Source organism: Loxodonta africana, chromosome 12 (genome assembly GCF_030014295.1).
Source record: "Loxodonta africana isolate mLoxAfr1 chromosome 12, mLoxAfr1.hap2, whole genome shotgun sequence".
NCBI lineage: Eukaryota > Metazoa > Chordata > Mammalia > Proboscidea > Elephantidae > Loxodonta > Loxodonta africana.
In genome coordinates this window covers 16,159,356-16,181,307 of record NC_087353.1, presented here as the reverse complement: position 1 = coordinate 16,181,307, position 21,952 = coordinate 16,159,356, and the positions used below count along the sequence as shown (strand labels likewise).

The 21,952-nt window shown below is 41.7% G+C and overlaps 1 protein-coding gene across 6 annotated transcripts in view; it reads right to left on the bottom strand.

Annotated features, from left to right (window-relative positions):
• RNF144A (ring finger protein 144A) overlaps nucleotides 1–21,952 on the bottom strand; it is a 156,167-nt gene that overhangs the window by 43,931 nt on the left and 90,284 nt on the right. For all 6 annotated transcript variants that reach the window (XR_010323543.1, XR_010323544.1, XM_064294992.1 and 3 more), the window contains one exon: nucleotides 14,757–14,902. Coding sequence is in view for 4 of the 6 variants with exons in the window: in XM_064294991.1 (XP_064151061.1) it covers nucleotides 14,757–14,902 (146 nt within the window). In the remaining 2 variants the exon portion in view is untranslated. The remainder of the gene's footprint in view (nucleotides 1–14,756; nucleotides 14,903–21,952) is intronic.

Sequence of the window (21,952 nt, the reverse complement as noted above, 5' to 3'; positions counted from 1 at the left end):
TGGTTCTCAGTCAGGGCATCATGCCACCCTGGCTTTGGGGAAGCAGATATAAGGAAATAGGGCACAACCTGTAGACTGACATGCAACCTAAAGAAAATCAGCAGCAGGAGCCATTAAAATGTGGATATGCCCTGGGTCTATTGTACATGTAGTCACGTGTTCAATTCACAAAAAATTGTGATGTCTGCCTTTTGTTCTCATAGTTGCCCTGTTCTGAGAACTGGGGCAGTGGCCATAGTGACAGAAAGGTATGACAGCAGTACAGAATAAGAATTGATGAGTGGCTGAACCGAGGGCTTGAGGGTAGGGTGAGGCTAGAAGGTTACATTTAGGAAGGGTCTGAAGATGGCTAAAATGTCCAGCTCCAGGAATTGAGAGGAATTCTAGGGTTTCAGTTGGGCTTTTCTGTTTATCCTCTCTGGTCACAAGAAGAGTCTGAAGCTGAAGCTATGCTCTCTCTCTGTCTTTCACAGAGAAAAATAAACCACTCCATCCATTCAGCTCTGTTTTCTAATCTCTTTGAGGCAGTGCGAGGCCAGCTGAGACTCTGGAGAGAATGTGCCATTCTCGCCACAGAATGGAGCTCTCTCTCCTCAGCCTTGTGCCCCTAATCCAAGCTTCAAGAGAAGTAATGGTTGTTGACAATATGTTCTACTTATTAACTATGAAAACTCACAGTCATAGGGGAGCAAAAAGTAACATTCAATTCAACCAAGCCTTCATTAGAAAGAACTCCCAATGGAATGCAAGATAAACATGATTGTGTAGGAAGGTGTGAAGACAAGTAACATCAAGCATAAGAGTCAGGCACATTAAATGGGTCGGCCATCTCAGGCATCAACAAAAATTTACTGACTCTCTACTAAGGGTGTGAAATCAAGAGAAAGACATATGGTAGTAAAACAAGTGTTCTATATTGAGGGTGGCTAAAAGTTTAAGAGGCCAAAAAAAAATAAAAGCAACAGATAAACACAGGGTTGGACTATGGCTAGAGACAGAATAAGTGCATTTCTGTGTGAGATTGTGTGGGATCTATATGAGTGTGAACTGAAGAAGACATGAGCGAAGTCTATGGAAGGATATGATGAATTTGAGAGTTCGTTTCTATGATAATGTAAGCACTTGTGTAATGGCTCAGAATTAATAATACTGATGGTCAAAAATCGTAATAGAGCAACAGCTTGTTAATTTAGCATCATTAGGGAGGAGCTGAATTTTCCAGACAACTGAAGGTTAGCCTATCAAATGGTGAAAACATGAGGGATTTTTTGTTTGTTTGTTTGTTTGTTTTGCCTCATAAATAATAAGGATCTTGGGGAGACCTATAAGTAACCAGCTGACATCTTACAAATACTGGGGCAGGGATCGAGGGACCCTAATTGCAAGAGGACCTAGAGAGGCCTTCTGGAAGAAACAGTAACGAAGACTTTGGGATGTAGAGTCAAGTGCATACAAAGTAGTGAGACAAAGAAGGTCCCAAATACCTTTCCTAGGTAGGAATGAACTTTCCCAGACACAAAACGTGTCACCTGTGAGGTGTAAGAAGGAAGCTTTCTGACATGGGGTGTGACATGCAAATCCTTCTAGAGCAGCCATTCAGGACTTAAGCTAAGTCTCTTAGCAAAGCCAATACTAGGAGTCAGCTTTTTCTTAAGGAACTCTGCTTGATATATAATTTCCACAGGGGAGAGAGCCCTGCTCCACTGCACAGGCCACCTCTTGGCTCCATTTGAGGAACCTGAAGAGGGCGTGTCTATTTTAGAGGACTACTACTGAACCAGCAAGCAGCAATGAAAGGGAAGAGACAGACAGAGGTCTATCAGGACAGTGGGGCCTTGGAGAGAGAAGTGGGTGGAGAAAAGCAGGGCTGGCAGAAATGGCATCTGCCAAATCGTTTGCCATGGGCAGTGTCTGGAGGCAGTTCAATAGCATCGGTGGTGTCAGGGAAGGTGGGGAATGAGTTTGAGATGCAAACATTCATCGTTGTACTATGAAACATTTAGTAGCACGGGGCTGTGATGCGTTTTAGTTTGTTTTTCCTGTACTGTACTGTCAGCTTATGAACTGTCACTTCTTGCTACCTGCACCCAGAACCCCTCATTTTCCATGTTTGTGGCTTTTCTCTTACTTTGGATTAGGAAAACATATGTTTTTGTTGCATGCCGCCAAGTCTATTCTGACTCACAGCGAGCCTATAGGACAGAGCAAAACTGCCCCATGGAGTTTCCTAGGCTGTAATTTTTACGGGAGCTGATCACCAGGTCTTTTCTCCTGTGGAGCTGCTGGTGGGTTCCAACTGCCAACCGCCTTGAGCACTTAACCATTGTGCCAATAGGGCTCCTTTGGAAAACATATATGAGAATCTAAAAAATTGTAACGAAAGCATCTGTAGGCTCTGACTGAGGTTCTCTGCTAATAATTGGGTGACAATTATTAAGAAACCTTATCAAACTTTTCTGCTTAATCCAGCTTCCAGGCTACGTCCCAGATAACAGAGACTGTCAGTTGGGGTTGGGGTAGGACATAACTGTACATTGCTATCTTTTGAACATCACTAAAGATAAAATAATTTTACTTAAGGGAAAGATGCCATTAAGAGTATCAACTCAGCTGCTAGCCAAAGGGTCGGCAGTTTGAATCTACTAGCTGCTCTTTGGAAACACTGTGGAGTAGTTCTACTCTGTCCTAGAGGGTCGCTATGAGTTGAAATCGATCTGACAGCAACGGGTTTAGTGTTTTGGGTTTATATGTAAATTGGAGACCCCGGTGGTGCAAACCATTAAAGCACTCAGCTGATAACCAAAAGGTTGGAGGTTTGAATCCACTCAGAGGCACCTCAAAAGAAAGACCTAACAATCTACTGCTAAAGAATCAACCGCTGACAAACCGACACTCATATTCTATGCTGACACACATAGGGTCAACCTGATGGCAACCGGAACTGGAAAAAATACACATGCACATTACGGCATTTTAATTAACCAATACCCAATTAAAAGTTTAAAAAGAAACAGCAGATTTTAATGCAAGGAACATGTGCAGATAAGTCTAAACACACCTAGTTCATCAGCTGCTCATTTAATCTTCCTGAGCTGCAGTTTTCTTTTTATGAGATTGAGGATTCCGGCTATTTTAAGGGCTTCTATGAGAGATTACTGAGATGATGCGGTAAAACATTAATTACATGATAGACAATCAACTGATGTTACCTCCTCATCCTCTTGTATTAAAATAAAGGTTAAGGAAGAAAAGAAAATCCAGCTGCGGCCAAGCAGACTCTGACGCATGGCGGTCTCGTGCACGTCAGGGTGCACTGTGCTCCTAGGGTTTTCAGTGGCTAATTTTCTGGAAGCAGATCACCAGGCCTTTCTTCCAGGGCATCTCTGGGTGGGCTTCCACCACCAACCTTTCAGTTAGCAGCCAAGTGGGTTAACTGTTGGCCCTACCCAGGGACTCCTAAAAGCCAGAGATACAAATGAAAAGGCTCTTGTCAGAGCCGTGGACAGTGTCAGTAGAGAATCCGAGGTGCCTGGGGGTGATGTCTTCAGACAACACTGTTCTGAAGTAGTTCTGTACACGGAGAACACAGAAAAGAATCTGCAGACTTAGGTCTTTACTTTGCGGTCATCCTGGTAGCTGGAAAGCACAGCTCTCTGGTCTATCCTTAGCTTTGGAACTCACCCTGGGCACTTCAAGCATCCCCGCCCTCCAGCTCTGCCTTTTCCCCACGTGGAGAACGGAGACCAGAATAAGGCCCTCTGTTCAGCAGAGACAGACCTGGTACTGGAGATAATCACACCTCTCTGCATTGCTGAGTCTCTCAGGCTACAGAGCAGGAGTCTGGGGTCTGTGCTCCACAGAGGCTCAGGGTCCGCAGGTCCTTCATCAGCCACTGTGCAGGAGAGAGCTAACCAGTGACTCTTGGCCCCCAAGCCCCACACTGACACAGCAGGCCTGGTTTCAACTGGTTTATGCATTTTTAGACTTTGCTAAGGGACTCTGAGCTAAAGAGCACTCTGAAAACAACTTCTAAGATTCACTCTCACCAGGGCAGGCTGACCCAATGTGGTAAGATAAAGATCTAGTTTCATTTAAATCTAATGACCTGATGATTTCTTAGACATACCTCATAAAATTGGTGGAGGCAGAATAGGAGCAGTGGCAGTTGTAAGAATAAAAATTGGAACAATAAGGGTAACTAAAAAAAAAAAAAAAAATAAGGGTAACATCTCACTCTTAATTGCATTAATCCATTTAGAACCCAACGATAGAACTTTCAACCGGCAAACTTTTTTTTTTTTTTTTAATTGCCCACTATGTACCAAGGAGCCCTGGTGGGGCAATGGTTAAGCACTCAGCTGCTAACTGAAAGGTCAGCAGTTTGAACCCACCTAGTGGCTCCACGGATAAGAAAGACCTGGCAATCTGCTTCCATAAAGATTACTGCCTAGGAAAACTATGAGGCAGTTCTACTCGACCACATGGGGATCACTATGGGTCGAAATCACCTAGACGGCACCCGACAACAACAACAACAATACTATGTGTGAAAGTTATACAACAACAAAAGCGGAGGGTGTAGATAAGTAAACATAATCCCAACACAATATGACAAACGTTGCTGGAATGGAAGAAGAGCTGAGAAGTTCCAAGTAATTGAGAATTGAGTGTAGAAGACTGAGGAAGTAGGGAGGAGTGTACAAAATGGAGCTGGATGAGGCTGGGGAAAAAAGAAGAAAGTCTGACCAGATTATGCCAGGAAATTTCCATTTATGAGAGACCTAAAAATAAGCCACATTTTCCAGGTTGACGGTGGAGTAAGAGTGAGATGCAAGTTTGTCCCCTTCCAAATAATACCCTAACTTCCTTCAAGAAACTCTCCTACACTTTCTCGGCCATGTGGTCTGAGTGAGATTGGCACCACCCCACCTCCAAGGGTAGGTTTTGGATGACTTAAGCCAATAACTGTATCCTAAAAAAAAAAAAAAAAATTTTTTTTTTTACCTCACCAGCCACAGGAACAGGGTCAGTGATGGTCATACAACCAATAAAGCTAGAAAGGTATTTCCTAGAAAAAAGAGAAGTGTGTTCTTTATTACACAAAAGTACCTAAAGAGACTTCCTCTTTACCTTTGGACAGTGTGGGGTGAGAATATGACATCTGAATTTACTACTACCATTTTGTTACCACAATGGGAAGACCATGGCACTGCAAACTGCCACAGGTCACTATATAGAATCTGAGGATGAGTTTGAAAGCAAAAGAGGCAGGGAAAAGAGATTTACTTTTTTTGCTTAAGCTGTCTAAAGTTGAGTTGTCCAGCACTTACCACAACTTAACGAAGACTCCTAATGGATTCACAAATTAAGGTTGTGGCAGTAGGGGATGGAAAATGACAAAGTTCCTGCCATCTTACAGTTAAAAGATTCCTCGGAAACCAAGTCCTCCACTTTCATCTCCTAGATGAGGACATGGTGAGATGACACGGAAGGTTAAAGGACTTGCCCAAGGTCCTCTACATGGTTAATAATGGAGTTAATCCCCGAACTACTCAGGATCTGTGCTTTATCATCTACTGCTCTTTGTACCATAACGTGCTATTTCCACATAATGTCCAAACCGATGACCATTAATACAAACAATGTCATGCACAGAAGCTGATCTTAGTGGAAAACATATGCAGTCTCTGGATCCTAACCTTCCTGCTCCTTGTGTGGCTCAGGCTTGACGTAGGCGGCCAGGCACCTGAGGAAGAAGGCCTGGAGTTGGCCACTTAAACAGCTGACGAAGCACACTGCTCTTCTCTCTCTGGACATCATCCTCCATGCAACGCTCTACATCTACAGTTGCTTCTTCCCCTTCTAGTCTGTCAGGTGTGCCACTGTCACGCTTTAGGAACTAGTCCGAACCTTAGCAAAATCCTTCCAACCCGGTCTCACTGTGCTACGATACCCACCTCCCATTGCTTACCCTCGTTGTCACAGCTTTATTCATTCATGCCTTCTTCAAGAGCTAGTTCAAACGATCCTTGAAGGTTTCCTTAATACAGCAAGATATAATTGCCCTCCTCTGTGCTGTCACTTTGTTCATACTGCAAATATAGCACTTTCTACCCGAAATGAGAATAATCCATACACGTCTCTCCTCCTGATCATGAGCTCAGTGACAGAAAGGGGTGTAATCTTACCTATGTTTCTGGAACACTTGGCACAGGCAGGCATTCAATTAGAGTTGGAAAATTAAAGTGAATAAACATTCACTATTACAGCAAACCCTGGTGGTGTAGTGGTTAAGTGCTATGGCTGCTAACCAAGAGGTCGGCAGTTCGAATCTGCCAGGCGCTCCTTGGAAGCTCTATTGGGCAGTTCTACTCTGTCATATAGGATCCCTATGAGTCGGAATCGACTCGATGGCAGTGGATTTAGGGTTATTACGGCATATATAATAGGGTGCTGAACGGAATATTATATAGTGTAAATTTCATCCAGCCTCGATGGCTTCAGAAAGTTTGGATTCCATGAAAATTTGAAATCCTATTAAGCATTATGCAATTTCCCCCCTTTTGATCATTCTTCTACAGAATCTTTGATCAAAACGTTGAAGTGGTAGCCAGGAATCATCCAGTTCTGGTCTCATGGCAAAGCTGTGTATGTTTTCAACAACAACAACAACAAAAAGTAAGTTAAGATCCATCACCTAAATCCACTTAACTTTTTAGGTGAAGAAACATAACTAAGATAAATAGAAGTTTGGGGTCTAAATAGCACCTCCACAGCATGCTAGTTAAATGGTGTTGGCCATGAATAACAAGAAAAGGAAATGGTATTTGTATTACTCTTTACCAGGCATGCTACTGCTTGGTAATACAGACTATCTCCTTTAATTTGTTCATGAAGTTAATCATAGCTTAGCAATGAAGAAATCAGGGCTCAAAGAAATTAAACAGCGTGCTTAAAAATCACACAGTGAGGAGGAAGCAAAGGCAAAACAATGACATGGGTCTAAATTCCAAAGCTTGTGTTCAATCAATCATATAACCTAATGAACCAGTCATTCTCAACCTTTTTTTTAAGACTGCTAAGAATTCATAGCTTTTTTTCCCCTAAATTTTATTTACTTTGTTGTTGTTGAGAATATACAAAACACACACCAATTCAACATTTTCTACATGTACAATTTAGTGACACTGGTTACATTCTTTGAATTGTGCTACCATTCTCATCCTCCTTTTCTGAGTTGTTCTTCCCTCCTTAATAATAGGGGAACCTTTCCCCTAAGGTTCCCATCTAATCATTTGAGTTGCTGTTGTTAATTTGATCCCAGGCAGATAGTTTTTAAAAGAGCACAGTGCTCAAGGTCCACTTTTTTTATTAGTTAAGCTAAACTATTGTTCAGTTTTAAGATGACTTCAGGGGAAATTTTTGCTTTATGGTTTAAAGATTATCTCAGGGCAATGTTTCCTTGGTTCATCTACCCTCCATGGCTCCAGAAAGCCTGAAGTCCATGAGAATTTAAAATTCAGTTCTGTATTTTCCCCCCTTTGATTAAAATTCTTCCATGGAATCTTTGATCATAATGTTGAGTTATGGTAGTCAGGCACCATCCAGTTCTTCTGGAGTCATGGCAAAAGAGGCAATTAACCCCATATCCCATATCTTCCTCCTATTCCTGACTCTCCTTCTTCCTCTGTTGTTCCAGGCAAATAGAGACCAATTGCTGTGCCTTGGATGGCCGCATGCAATCTTTTAAGACCCCAGGCCCTATGCAACAAACTAGGAGGTAGAACAGAAGCACTAAATACATTATCAGGTCAATTAACTGGGATGTCCCATGAAACCATGAAACACTAAGCCTCCAAACCAAGGAACCGAATCCCATGAGGCGTTTGGTTGTACATAAGGAGCCTCAGCAGCTACTGTTTTTTTTTTTTTTTTTTGTCATTGTTACAAATACATATATATCTCACATAACTTTTGCCAATTCAACTTTTTACAGGTGTTCAACTTACTGACAGCAATTATAACAATTGGCTGTGCAACCCTACCCTTGATGTGATTTTTCCATCACCATTAACCCCTCTTTTCCCTCTCCTTCCTGCCCCTGGTAATCACTAATTAAATTTGGTCTCTGTACATCTGCCTTTTTTGTCTTTTTATATAAGTGAGGTCATACAATATTTGTCCTTTTGTGTTGGCTTCTTTCACTCAGCATAATGTCTTTGTCCTCCATCCACACTGTAGCATGTATCAAGACTTCATTCTCCTACTGGTTGAGCAATTTCACCAAAGGAGACATTCGAATGGCCACCAGACACATGAAAAGATGCTCAGCGTCATTAGCCATCAGAAAGATACAAATCAAAGCCACAATGAGATATCATTTCACTCCCAATAAGGTGGATAAAACAAAAAAATAAAGTAAAATAAAAATGTTGGCATAGATAAAGGCAAACTGGAACCCACATCCATTGCTGGTAAGAACGCAAAATGATATTCCTCAAAAAACTAAAAAGAAAACTACCATATGACCCAGCAATTCCACTCCTAAGTATATACCCAAAAGACTTGAAAGCAGAGACTAAAAAAGAGACTTGAACACCAGTGTTTACAGCAGCACTATTCACGATATTCATAGCCTTTTATTATAGTTACCCTCAGGTACTCCGTGTGGAACAGATTTTGTCTAATCAAAGCTATATTTTTAAGTAACAATTTGTCCATTTTTATTTATTAAAACCCTGTTATCTGGGTGCTAATGGCAAGGACTTCTAACAACCAAGAAATAACTAGAATCAGAAAATATATAATCCTAGCTCAAATTAAAGAAAATACATGCATTACTTGTCTTTCTTAATCTTGCCAGAATTAAACAAATAATTTTCAGTAGGCTTTTTTTTTTTTTTTTAAGTTCCAGTAGAAACGTTGACATTTCCACCTTTCCAGATCACTAAAGACCTGTGCTCTCAAAGTTAGGAACCACAGTGCCTTATCTTTTTGAGCCTCAAGCTTCGCCATCTCTAATTCTGGCAGCTGTAAGACTGTAAATGACCTTCTCTGCAATAAGACAACATAAACAGCCTAGGTCTAACTATTAAATACTATAAGCATAAACCAAAAAACCAAACCAATTGCCAGCAAGTTGATTCCAAGTCATAGCAACCCTACACGACAGAGTAGAAGTGCCCCAAAGGGTAGCCAAGGAGCGGCTGGTGGGTTTGGACTGCTGACATTTTGGTTAGCAGCTGAGCTCTTAACCACTGTACCGCCAGGACTCCTCTACAAGTACAGGGAGACCAAAAGGATGTGTGGAATGGTCGGTAAACTTCCTGGGGACAGAAGATACCTAAGGACCAATGGGAGGTGGCTACTATGGGGGGCGGGGTCTTCTCGGTTGCACCCTGAAAGCTCAGAGTCGAATGCCTTTTTCAGAGGCTGTCTAAACACTATTCTGGAAGAGTGATCTTGCCCCTCAGCAATTCGGCCTCCCACTACAACAACGTTTGCCAAGGATGTGGCCACCACTGGTAAACTCTCAGCTTGTTCAGCCTAGAAAGTCCTAACCAAAGACTTCCTTCAGGGTCTTTTCTGCAATTTTGCTCTTCCATCCACTTAAGGAAACACTAAAGCCATTTTAAAGCTGAGAAAAGCAACACACTTCCCCAAGTGGCAGTGCTGGGTGTCCCGCACAGAGAGCCTTTAGGGCAGGAAGTCCTCCTTAGCCACCCACATCTCAATTTGGATGCGCTCCAAAGCCTGGCCACATGTCTCTGAAGGCCTGAAGGACATGGACGTAACTTTCCTGTGACAGAAGCTATTTCAGCATTTCAGGGTAGGAAAGGACCTTTAAGTACCTATAAAATTCACTCTGTATCTGATAAATCCCACATATAATTGCCCCCCAAAGTGGATGCTGTCTCCTTTCCTTGAATGCTTTCAATGACAGGAAGTTTACTACTTTATAAGGCAGCCTAATCCAGAGCCAGAAAGCTACAAGGCCTCCTTGTAACTTCCACCCACATGTTCTTTTTCTGGTCTCTAGAGCTATGGAGCCTATCTACTTCCTCACAAGCAGATTAAAGAACACAGGGAGGCTCAGAAAACAATTCAAAAATATCCCCTCGAGCACCCTAAAAAACAAATCTCTGTGTTCTCAATTAGAAGCTTGACTTTGACCAACTCTGAATCCCATCCCTGCCCTCAGCCTTCCCATCCTCCCTTTCTGTTTAGTCCCCAAATAATATCTCAGTGTCTGCCTGACTGTCTCACTGGTCTATCAAACCCTTTTGTTAATCTTGCTTATTGCACATTTGTTATTTTTTTTTATCTCATCACCACAGGGTGCTTCCATCACACCCACTAGCACAGAGATCATGTTCAATAGCACTTTGGTAAACAGCACAGACACAGACAAGTCGTCCCATGACCCCTCGCCTTCCTATTCACTACTTTCTGAGCGTGTTGCAGCTTGCCAGTTCTGTAAAATACGGGGCCAAAAAATGACCACAATGTTCCAAATGTGATCCGACCAGGACACGGAGGGGGTGCAACCAGCCTTGATGCCCACTGGGGTAGCCCTTCAGGCCGTCTACCAGTTCTCTCCCTTTGGGTACATGGAGGACTGTATTGTTCCACCCTCTGAAGTTAGGTGTGGCTGAGCAACTTGTTTCGATCAATGAAATATAGGCAGAATTGACATGGCCACCTCTGAGGAGAAGTCTGTGCATGATTTGTGATGTTCCCTCTGTCCTGCCACAGTGAGGGCAACACCTGAGATATGGAAGCATTGTCATTAGGCATCCTCCAAGGAGGCGGCAATTTCCAGCCTGGCCTGAGATAGAGCGTAGCATGGGCAAGAAATAGAGCTTCGAAGTTTTAAACCACTAAGGTTTGGGCTGCTTTCCTTCCCTCCTTCTAGTCTTCCTGCCTTCTTTCTATCCTCCCTACCCCTCTTCCTCCCTCCCTCCCTCTCTCTCTCTCTTCCTCCCTTCTTATAACGTGACCTTTCCCATCATGATTAATACAGACATCTCTCTCTCTCTCTCTCACACACACACACACACGCTGTATCATTTTCTATAGGGCTCATTGCTTCCCCAAAAGCTAAGAAGGGAGAAGATGCATACACCCCTGAGGGCACGGCTCCACGGGAAGTATAAAGTGGCCTTAGCTTAAAATGCCTTATACATTTGAGATCCTCGTTCACAAGGAATCTCCTGGACCACTATACACCAGGTTTGCATAAATGGCTGAGACGATGAAAACAGGATTGGCTTTTATGGTAGATCACAACAGCCTTATTTTGATATAAATGCCAACAACTCTTTCCTTTCGGTACTTGGGCACAGAAACTCTTTATACTTACATGTTATTTCTTTTTTTTTTTTTTCCATACAAAGTTCAAATTTACACTTGGCCCTTTAAGATTTCAATTTCGTTCTCAGCCAAAATGGAACTGGTGGAGATATCTGCTAGGCCTCAACATCTGCAAATCCCCAAAGCCTGAGAGAGAATCAGGAACGTGAGCAGTGCTAAGGCAGTCTGTGATTCTTCACCCAATACACTGCTCTCCCACCCAGATCCCACCACACACCCCCTGTGCAGTGGCCCTCTGTGCCCTCATCTAGATCACACATTACACTGAAGCCACAGGGCGCCCTATGAGCAATTAAAATCCATCTAGAGAACCTTTAGAGAACCGGTTTCATAGCAATGGTGTATTAACAAGTGGTAGGCAAAAAATGTTCGTTCTCAAATAAACTTGGGAAATGCAGGTTAAACAAGCAGTCTGTCTCTACCTGTGGATTTCTCAATGCTTTCTTCATGCTACTGGTCACCCGGAACGTCTTGAGGGGCGGATGTTGTGCACAGGAAGGGGCATAGCACACAGGGCATAGCAACCCATTTAACCTAAAAATGATTTTTTTAGTGAAGCATTCAAAAGAAATTTCTTCAGGTCGTATGTTTGAGCAAAACTACCACAAAGGTCTATTTTTTTTTTTTTTTTTTTAACTCTCCTGCAATTCTAAGCCCAAACTTAGAAGCAAAATGAGAAGGAAGTAGGCCCGTTGAGTACCTGCCACGTGACAGGGACTTTGCATATGTTCTCCCATTCAAAGAACAAACCTGTGAGGTAAGCTATTTATATCTCCATTATACGGACTGGGTAAATGAGGCTTCCTAAGGTCTGAAATAAGAAGCTCTGATGGTACAACAGTTAGCTTAACCAAAAGGTTGGTGGTTCAAACCTACTCAGCAGCTCTGTGAGAAAAGGACCTGTTGATCTGTTCCCATAAAAATTAAAAAAAAAAAAAAAATTGCTGTCAAGTTGATCCCGACTCATAGGCCAGGGTAGAACTGCCTCAGAGTTTCCAAGGCTGTAATCTTTGCGGAAGCACACTGCCACACCTTTCTCCCATGGAGTTGCTGGTGGGTTCGAACCACCAACCTTTTGGTTAGCAGCCAAGCAGTAACTACTATGCCAGCAGGGTTCTTGTCCATAAAGATTACAGCCTAGAAAATCCTATGGGGCAGTACTGCTCTACCACATGCGGTCACTATGAGTCTAAACTGACTCATTGGCACCTAACAGCAGCAAGGTCTGAAATAGTGCTAGCATTTGAACCCAGGAATGCTTCACTCCTAAGACTATGTTTTCCCCTCTAGCCCTTTCTGCTTTGTGATAAATTTACTTCAGAACTTAACTATAATTCTTCAGTAGTTATTTTTAAAAGAATGCCTCCTGTCAGCTTGTAAAATGTCCTCTCTTTACTCTTAAAAGAGTTTAAAAGGTTTAAAAACCTTTCTGTATCTTTCCCTCAGATAAATGAGAGTAACAATTTCTCCAGCCTGTATGCCCTGGGCTTCTTCCTTAACATCTGTCCAAGGCTTGGGGTGACTTGACACTCACACAGAGGGGAAATACACATGACTGAAGATACTATGGCACATACCCTGCCCCTCCCCATTCTCAACCTCTCAACACACAGGTGCTTCCTTTGCTTCACACTACAGTGATTTACAGGCAAAAGTGGAAATACTTTTCAACATTTTAATTTTCAATAAGCAGTTGTGAGAAACAAATGACAACGATCAAATGCTGTCTCTCCATATTCTAGCAAGCCCTTGTTGAGAAAACTGTGTTATTTTCCTGTTTCACCTTCATTAACTTAAGTGCTTGGTCTGAATTCCACTTATTTATTTTTACTACATTTCTCTTGAAATTGAAAATCAGAAACAAAACAAATAAATAAATAGACAAAATCTCTGCCAAAAAGGTCAGAAGGAGAAATGGATTATTTCAAGGGAAAGAACACAAACTAGAGGCCTGATGATGTCATTCCCCATGATAGTCTGCAGGTCACTGTGAAAGACCTCAAACATGTCCAAAGGCACAGCTGGCAAAGGAAAGCTACACAATTAGTAGAGATTGGAAGACTTCCCTTTAGGCAAGAGGGAGGCAATTTTGCATAAAGCTAATTATTTAATCCATCTTGACATCCTTGACCATCTCAGCTCACCCTCTAGAACTATAAAATATTCCAGTCCATTTTGTTAATTGGATAGAGGTCTGTCTTTCTACCCTCTTTCAACGTCTCTCTCCCTCCCATCCTCCCCATCTTAGAAAAATGTCAAGAACAATTTCCTTTCCTCTAGGTTGCAGTTATTTTCCAGGGGCTTTAATGCACATTTCTTAGATGTCAGCTACAAAAACTGAGATAGATTCACATCAGTTCAATTCAGGGAGCCTTTATTGATTAGCTATCATGAGTCCTGCACTAGGCTAGGTACTTGGGCAGACCCAGGCTGAGCCAGAAATTCTTCTGCCCTTAAGAAAGCTAGAATCTAGCATAAACAAGGATCAGAAGATACACACTTGAATCTTTTTAAAGTTCGGTCTCTTTATCAACAAAATCAAGATAATAATATTTGCTGTGTCTACATCACAAGGAGGTCATGAGGCATAATAAAATAAGGTATGCAAAATATGAGCAAGAAGGAGGAACACGTCTGGGGCAAAAGGTTAAGAAACACAGTTTGAATGAGTGATTGAAATGTAGGCATTTGGAAAATACGAAAGTTGACTGTCTATAATGCCCGTATATAACATTAGTTTCTTATAAAAAAAGTTCTTCTTTCTTTTTGTCTTAGCATTCCCTGAATGTGAAGAAACCAAGTAAAACTAAATGAGATGAACTGAAAATAAATCTTAAACCTTCATTTTTCTTCTTTGATGGACAAAATTTTGGGTTAAGTTAGATTGGATGTAAATAAACAAAAGTCCTTCCATTTATTCACAGCCGCCAATACAATGCTAGGTACATCTTAAGGGCATTTATATATGATTTCCAGGTATAGACATTCAAAATTAGCACTAAACCAATGAAAAGTAACACATATAACTGAATATCATAGCTATGCACAATTAAGTTATAATTCTAAGCATGTATTAGATTCAAAATTAAGTATAGTAAAACCAGTCGTGCCACGTAAGATTTTCTAAGTTGAGTTACTAGCCTCTAAAATTCTGCTTTGAGTGATTGCTTTTACATCGCAAACAACTGTAATGGAAACCTTCTACTTCAGGAGTTTGAAGGACTTAGAGGAGAATTCCTTTAATAACTCTGTTAAAACTCAATATAGAAGACTCTGCCATTCATCAAAGTTAGGCCAAAGGTTTGTTTCGCATCCCTAAAACGGAAAGCAAAAGGTTCATCCTGAAATTATTTCAAACGTATATTTCATCTGAAAAGACCAACCAGAGTACAGAAGATGCATTGGCACTGGGCTATTGTTGTCATCTGCTCCACTGGATACTCCCCGAGACAGAGTTTGCAAGACACCAGTGGGTCGAGGGCCAGGTCCCATGTCGGCCGGTACCTTGCTGTGGTCATTGCAGCGCAGTCTGGAAGGAGAGAAGCACAGAAGGTCACACCTCCCCACTAGTGGCCTTCATCTAGAACCATAGGCAGGGAGCACAATCTCTTGGCTGTTCCTGGGGCCCACAGAGGTGGTCAACTTCTTTGTTGCCTGAGCTTGGGAGGTCAGAGACAATTCATTTGATCCCTCTGAAAAGTTTCAGCAGAGATCTCTAACTTGGGTTTTGTGGTTGTTTCTTTTACCATTTTGATGGTAACTTTCATGTCTACCCTCAAAGTGACAACAACCCACCCCATTGCCATCTTTTCCTCCATCTCTCCAATGTGCATGTAGTAAGACACTTAGTCACTCACCTAGTCCAGATGAGCAAAACCTTAGAAACTCTGGGAAAGATGTTTTTATTAAAACAGTAATTGATTAGATTGAGTTGTTCTCTAGTTTCTGTTGTTGAAACACTGCAGGGAAGTTAGTCAGTGAAGTTCTTCCGCCATCATTCCTCTCTGCTTTTGCTCTTCCGGTGCCCTCGTTATGAAATGCACCTTTCTACAACTGGCCTCCATCTGTAACACCCGAATTTTACTTGACCTACCAGAAACAGCTAAAATACCATCTTCTTCTTAAGCCTTGGCAGATTTGCTAGAATGTAAACTTCAGAAAGGCAAGGATCTTTGGCATATTTGTTCACTTACGTGGACCAAGTGCATCAAACAGTGCCTGGTTATACAGTAGGCACTCAATAAAAACTCACTGAAACAATCCTCACTTCCCCTTTCTCCCCAAACATTCTCTGGCCACGTATAACTCAGGAATAGCCAGTTTTCCCCAACACCACTTATTTTTCTATTGCTATGCTTATTATACTTTATTACAACTGCCTGGTGAATTATCTGTCTCCTGAACAAATCAGCAAGTAAGCAAGGGGAAGACAGGGAAGATGCGGATGTCTAGTTCTTAGCTCAGCATCTGGCCCATGCTGGGCTCCTAATAATTGTTTGTTAATTGGATAAACAAAGCCTTGCATCTAGGGATAGTGACTCTTACTTGGAATCCCTTGGCACTTGATGTAAGCCTATGGCACTGATTTTGTACCTGCAATAATTACAAATGTGTTTTATCATACTGGATGTGTTTTATTATACTGATATCCCTTGCATCTCAAATGTATGTTTCCAAAACTCAGGACACAATAAGATTGAGAAAACATTTCAGATAAATACCTGACCATCTGAATTCTCACTGCTTGCTTTCCAAAATTCAAGACCCAAATTGATTCAGCTAGCTGGGTATCCTTCGTATCTAAACTCCCTCTCCCAACTGAGGAGCTGAGCAGATTTGGATAACAACAGACGTCTGTATTCCCTACGAGTTCGTGAGGCCTTGAAAAACAGGACCTGTCTCATCCAACTTCGTACCTCACAGCAGAGGGCTGTACACAGAAAAACAAATTTATAACAAACGGAAGGGGAACGCAAACCAAAATTCCAGCCATTGACCTGCAACATACACAAAAAGTCACTAGGATCTGGGGAGGATTCAAAGATGTCTGAGACACGGCTCTCATCTTCAAATCTTCAGACTCAGTTCAGGAAAACATTTTCATAAATAAAAAGTTAGCTGAGAATACAAGGCAGTATGCGATGATATGCCAAATACATGCTAAAGACACTTGGAAATGACAAGAACAAGCACGGACTAGAGGAGTCAGAAAAAGCTAAATGGTGGAAGTGAGTCTTGAGTTTAGAGGAGAGGTCACATTTCACACAGATGAAAAGGAAGTGGGTAACAAAAGAGAAGAGGAAGTAGCCTAACGTCTCTCATTGGACAGCAAGGTCTGGAGGCTACACGGTGGGCAGAACTACATTTCAAAACTAACCCTGTCCATGACTACCATCTACCAGCCTCTCCTTGGAAATCCTACAGGGCAGTTCTACTCTGCCCTATAGGGTCTCTATGAGTCGGAATAGACTAGACAGCAATGGGATATCTGTATAGGTATATCTTTATATAGAGATATATATGTATGTATACCACTGTGAGTTGCCGCTGAGTCAATTCTACTCATGGCAACCCCATGAGTGCAGAGTAGAATTACCCTGTATTCAAGGCTGTGACCTTTCAGAAGCAGATCATTAGGCCTGTCTTCAGAGGTGTCTCTGGGTGGGTTCAAACTGCCAGCCTTTTGGCTAGTAGTCAAGTGCTTAACCTTCTGTGCTACCCAGGGGCTCCTTATAGATACACATATCACACTTATCTTACACACACACACACATACATACATATATATATATATATTTTTTAATTTACATGGCTTTGTCAAGTTTTGTCAGTCACAGCTCACTGGATAACATTAAGCAAATATTTACTCAGAACAAACCACTTGCTGAACTCTGCTCAGGGACGTCTGCAAGACAAAAGATAAGTGTGTTGCACAAGGAAGAGACTTCTTGATATTGAAAACTCATAGTGGAGATAAGACATAATGATACAGGAAAAAAGTAACGTGAGTGACATAAATGTAATAAATAAGGGGAGGAGGCCCTAGCCAATAACAACTCGGGGAAATTACTGAAGGCCTCATGGTACCCGAGCCAGGCAGAATATGGACTGGGAGCGAGTTTGGAAAATCAACCCCTAGGGCAGAGAAAAGGGGCAGAGGCTAGAACAAATCTTGCCTCTATCCAGAACAGTTAATGACTATAAGAAATTTAGTCTAAAAAGTGTATTTTTCATTTTTATCAAAGGACACTTTGACACAAACTCAAATAACTTTTGGATTGGTTGACGTCTTCAAGACAACTTAAAGAAGCCCTGTAATTTGATCCCATCCCATGGGCTCAGAATGGTCAGATGATTTGTGGGACTACACACTATCTGGTGGTGCAGGGTAACTAGAACCAAGGCAGCTCACCTCCTCAAGCTCATTTCCATTTAGAACTTTTTAGGCAGCCTGAATTGATATTTATTATTGTAATTTATATATTATCAGAAACCCTGGTGGTGTAGTGGCTAAGTGCTATGGCTGCTAACCAAAAGGTTGGCAGTTCAAATCCACCAGATGCTCCTGGGAAGCCCTATGGGGCAGTTCTACTCTGTCCTATAGGGTTGCTATGAGTCAGAATTGACTCGAGGCAGCGGGTTTGGTTTTTTGGTTTTATATATTATCATTTTAAATGTCCAAAGGGGTTTTCTGGGTCCTGGAATCATGGGCCATTTATTTTATTTTATATTTCTCTGCACCTTTTTTTTTAATCATTAAATAGTTTTTATTTTTCATGCAATATCTATACAAACTACTGATTATGTCTTATCCTAAGGATGCTTCTTGTTGTTGTTGTTAGGTAGTTAAGTCAATTTTCAACTCATAGCCACCTGTGTGATAAAGTAGAACTGCCCCATAGGGTTTTCTAGGCTGCAGTCTTCGTGGGAGCACATCACCAGGTCTTCCTACCACAGAGGTGCTAGGTGGGTTTGAACCATCAACCTTTCAGTTAGCAGATGAGCACTAAACCATTGTGCCACTAGCTAGCTCTAAAAGGGATCATAAAACAGCCCACTTCAGCTTTGGGATGAGCTTATGAAGGCACTCAAGGCTGGAAATGTTCCCAAGGGACAGAGGCTGGTGATTGGCTTCTCCGGCCGGAGACTACGGGACTGTTTGTTGTTGACACTGGTATAAAGGTATTGGGTCCTGATTCTGTAGGGCAGTGTAGCTGAAGTTTTCATGTAAGAGCTCACACTTACGAATAAAGCTGAACTGGGTTCAAGATTCTTGTTCTCCCACTTGGTTATGTGATCTGGGGGCAGATTAGTTAACCTTTACCAACTTGAGTTCATTCTTTCCTCCATAAAACTGACATACCATCAACTATGGTACAGAATGGTGAAGAGTGAGGAAGAAGTAATATATCTAATGATCCTGGGATATATTATATGCTTAGTAAATGGAAGCCTTAATATATATGTAGGTTTAAAGAGTTTGAACATCAATCTACACAGACTAAAGGGAGGGGAAAAGTTTTTGGGCAGGAAAGGGATGTGAAAAAATTAGTTTTTTAAGAAGTTCAATCTGATGGTTGTGATCTTAACCAAAGCCTTCTAAAGGCTCCTGCTTTATCACCTGCTGTACAACATGATTCAAGACTGAACATCATCCCAAGCTGTGTTATAGGATGTCAGACTTCTAGTGCTTAAATGGTTCAGCATCCAGTCCAAGGTGCCCTCCCACCACCACCGCCTCCACAAGTCATGGGCACAGCAGCATCATGGGAAACATTCCTTGCCACTATTAACAGTTTATAACATCTATCCTGAACCTTGTGGCCCATCCCAGCTTGTTTCCCATTCCCCAGACTATTCTTTCACTTCCCAGCTTTGGAGCTTGGCTATTTTCCTGTTTACAGTCTCTCTGACGTGATACTTAGCATAGCTTGGAGGGCTTGACCTCTTTGGCTTCCTCTCTTCCTCCTTCATGATTTCTACTTGACCCCTGAACAATGCAGCTTCCTCCAACATCGGGCACTTGTCCGCCCATAGCCCTTCACCTCAGACACTACACTACAAGATTCTACCCCAGGCCCTCGAGCTAGACTTGAAGCAATTCAAATTCTGGTTTCCTGGCAAACAACTCAGTATTCTTTGCCCTTCTAGTTAGGTATTCCCTGAAGTGTGCTCAAAATTGTAATTCAAATGGCAACAACAACAGGACATATTTTATTTTTTTAAAAAAGGATATATTGTCTAAAACCATTGTATACCTTCCCTATACACAGGATGAGTTCAATATGATTTTGCAAACACTGAACAGCTGCAGACTTGAAATAGGAATTTGCTAAGAGAATCACAATGCACAACAAAAAAAAAAAAAGAGGGAAAAAAAAAGTCTTTGTTTCCTAATGTGAATGTCAAGTCATATGAAGAAACAAACTATTTTAAGAACATCTGGTCAAAAGTATTATTCAATTTAAGCAATTCAAAATGTTTACAAGGAAACTTACTTATTTAGCACTAATCCGTACAAAGGGTTATGAATTGTGATGGAGGATGAATGTATACAAGGATGACAATGAGCTAAGAAGGAAAACGATCCATTGAGGAAGGTATTCAGTATATTAATCTAAGTGCAAGTGTAGTTATTTGGCCAGAACCATCCCACAGGGCTTCTAGAACTGTGGGCATCCATGGGTCCATACTGTCTCCACCTTCTCCCTTCAAAGCAAAGCAGAGGAACGGAACGCAGCTCTCAGCCAGTAATTATCCACCTTTTACTCTCATGACTCATTCGAAACAAGTCTCTGTTCTCCTAAAGGTGGATGAACCATACCGATGTTTCTTACTCAAACAAACACCCTTCCTCTTCCTCACCGCTTTTCCAAATCCTACCATTCCTTCACACACAGTTCTGGATGCTCTGTGAAGTCGCCACTGGTTTCTCCAAACCCCTCACCTCTCTCTTCTCTCTCGGACTCTCTGTTATATATGTGGTCTGTCAGTGGCTCTCAAAGTGCTCCCCATAGCAACAGCATCAGTATTGCCTGAGAACCTCTTAGAAGGCAATGTCTTAGGTCCCACCCGAGACCAACTAAATCAGAAATGCCAATCTGTGTTTTAACAAGCCTGTCAGGGGATTCTGGTTCACAGTGAAGTTTAAGAACCACTGGTGTACATCATTCCACTTGATGGCATTTCTTGCCCAGGACCATCTGACTTCAAAGTCCATGTAGGCTTAAATACACCAAATGCACTGTGTGTCATAAATATAAAACACTGAGTATTCTTTGTCTACCAGTCATTGTGATAGACTCTGCATAGCAACATTCATTTATTCTTCATCAAACCTCTCTCAGGGTAAGTGTGGCTTTATCTCCCTATGTTATATGTTAACTTATCTTCCCCCTTGAATACATCATTGGACGAACTGTTTTCTATCCATTTTAACAGTGTTGCGCACAGGTAAATGTCCCTATTATGGATTGAACTGTGCCCCTCGAAAATGTGTGTCAATTTGGCTAATCCATGATTCCCAGTATTGTGTAACTGCCCACCATTTTGTCATCTGATATAATTTTCCTATATGTTATAAATCCTATTTCTATGATGTTAATGAGGTGGGATTGGCAGCAGTTATGTTAATGAGGCAGGCCTCAGTCTACAAGATTAGATTGTGTTTTAAATCAATCTCTTTTTTGAGATATAAAAGAGAGAAGCAAGCAGAGAGACAGGGGGACCCCATACCACCAAGAAACAAGAGCCAGGAGAATAGCAGGTCCTTTGGACCCAGGGTCCCTGTGCCCAGAAGCTCCTAGACCAGGTTAAGATTGACGGCAAGGACCTTTCCCCAGAACAGAAAGAGAGAGAAAACCTTCCCCTGGAGCTGGCACCTTGTAGCCTACTAGACTGTGAGAAAATAAATTTCTCTTTGTTAAAGCCATCCATTTGTGGTATTTCTGTTAAAGCAGCACTAGATAACTAAGACAGCCCCATAATAATATATATATTTCTGATTGCTTAGTATGTATCAGGCATGGGGTAAAGCACTTTCATATATTACCCTTTAATCCTTACAATGACCCTCAGATTTTAATAGTTTGCTATTATTCCAGTTTTACAGATGAGGTAAACAAGCTATCAAGAGGATGAAGGCAACTTGCTCAAGCATGTACAGCTATTCAGTAGGTGTCTCTAGGACCCTAAGGGATGGACATTTAACTACCATGCTATAACAACTCTGTAGATCCTTCTGGATTCATTCATTATGAAGACTTTTTGGAGAAACAAGGTAAACTAAATTCAGTTCTACCTCTGAGCTTCCATGACTTGAATACCTCCACTGTGGACAGCAGCATCTTGGTAACCTGGAGCTGTTAGTGACAGCAGAAATATGGAACAGTGTTTAGGTAGAAAGTTGGCTTCAGAGCAGTTGACTTATCCAAGTGTAAGGCCTCAAGATTCTTTAGGAAGGTGCTTGAGTGCCACCCCTTCAAAGCAGATGATACCTACAACTCCACAGTAAAAACTTTACTCTTTCTAACAATCATACTCTTAAGAATTTACCTAACAAATTTGATAACTTATGCTC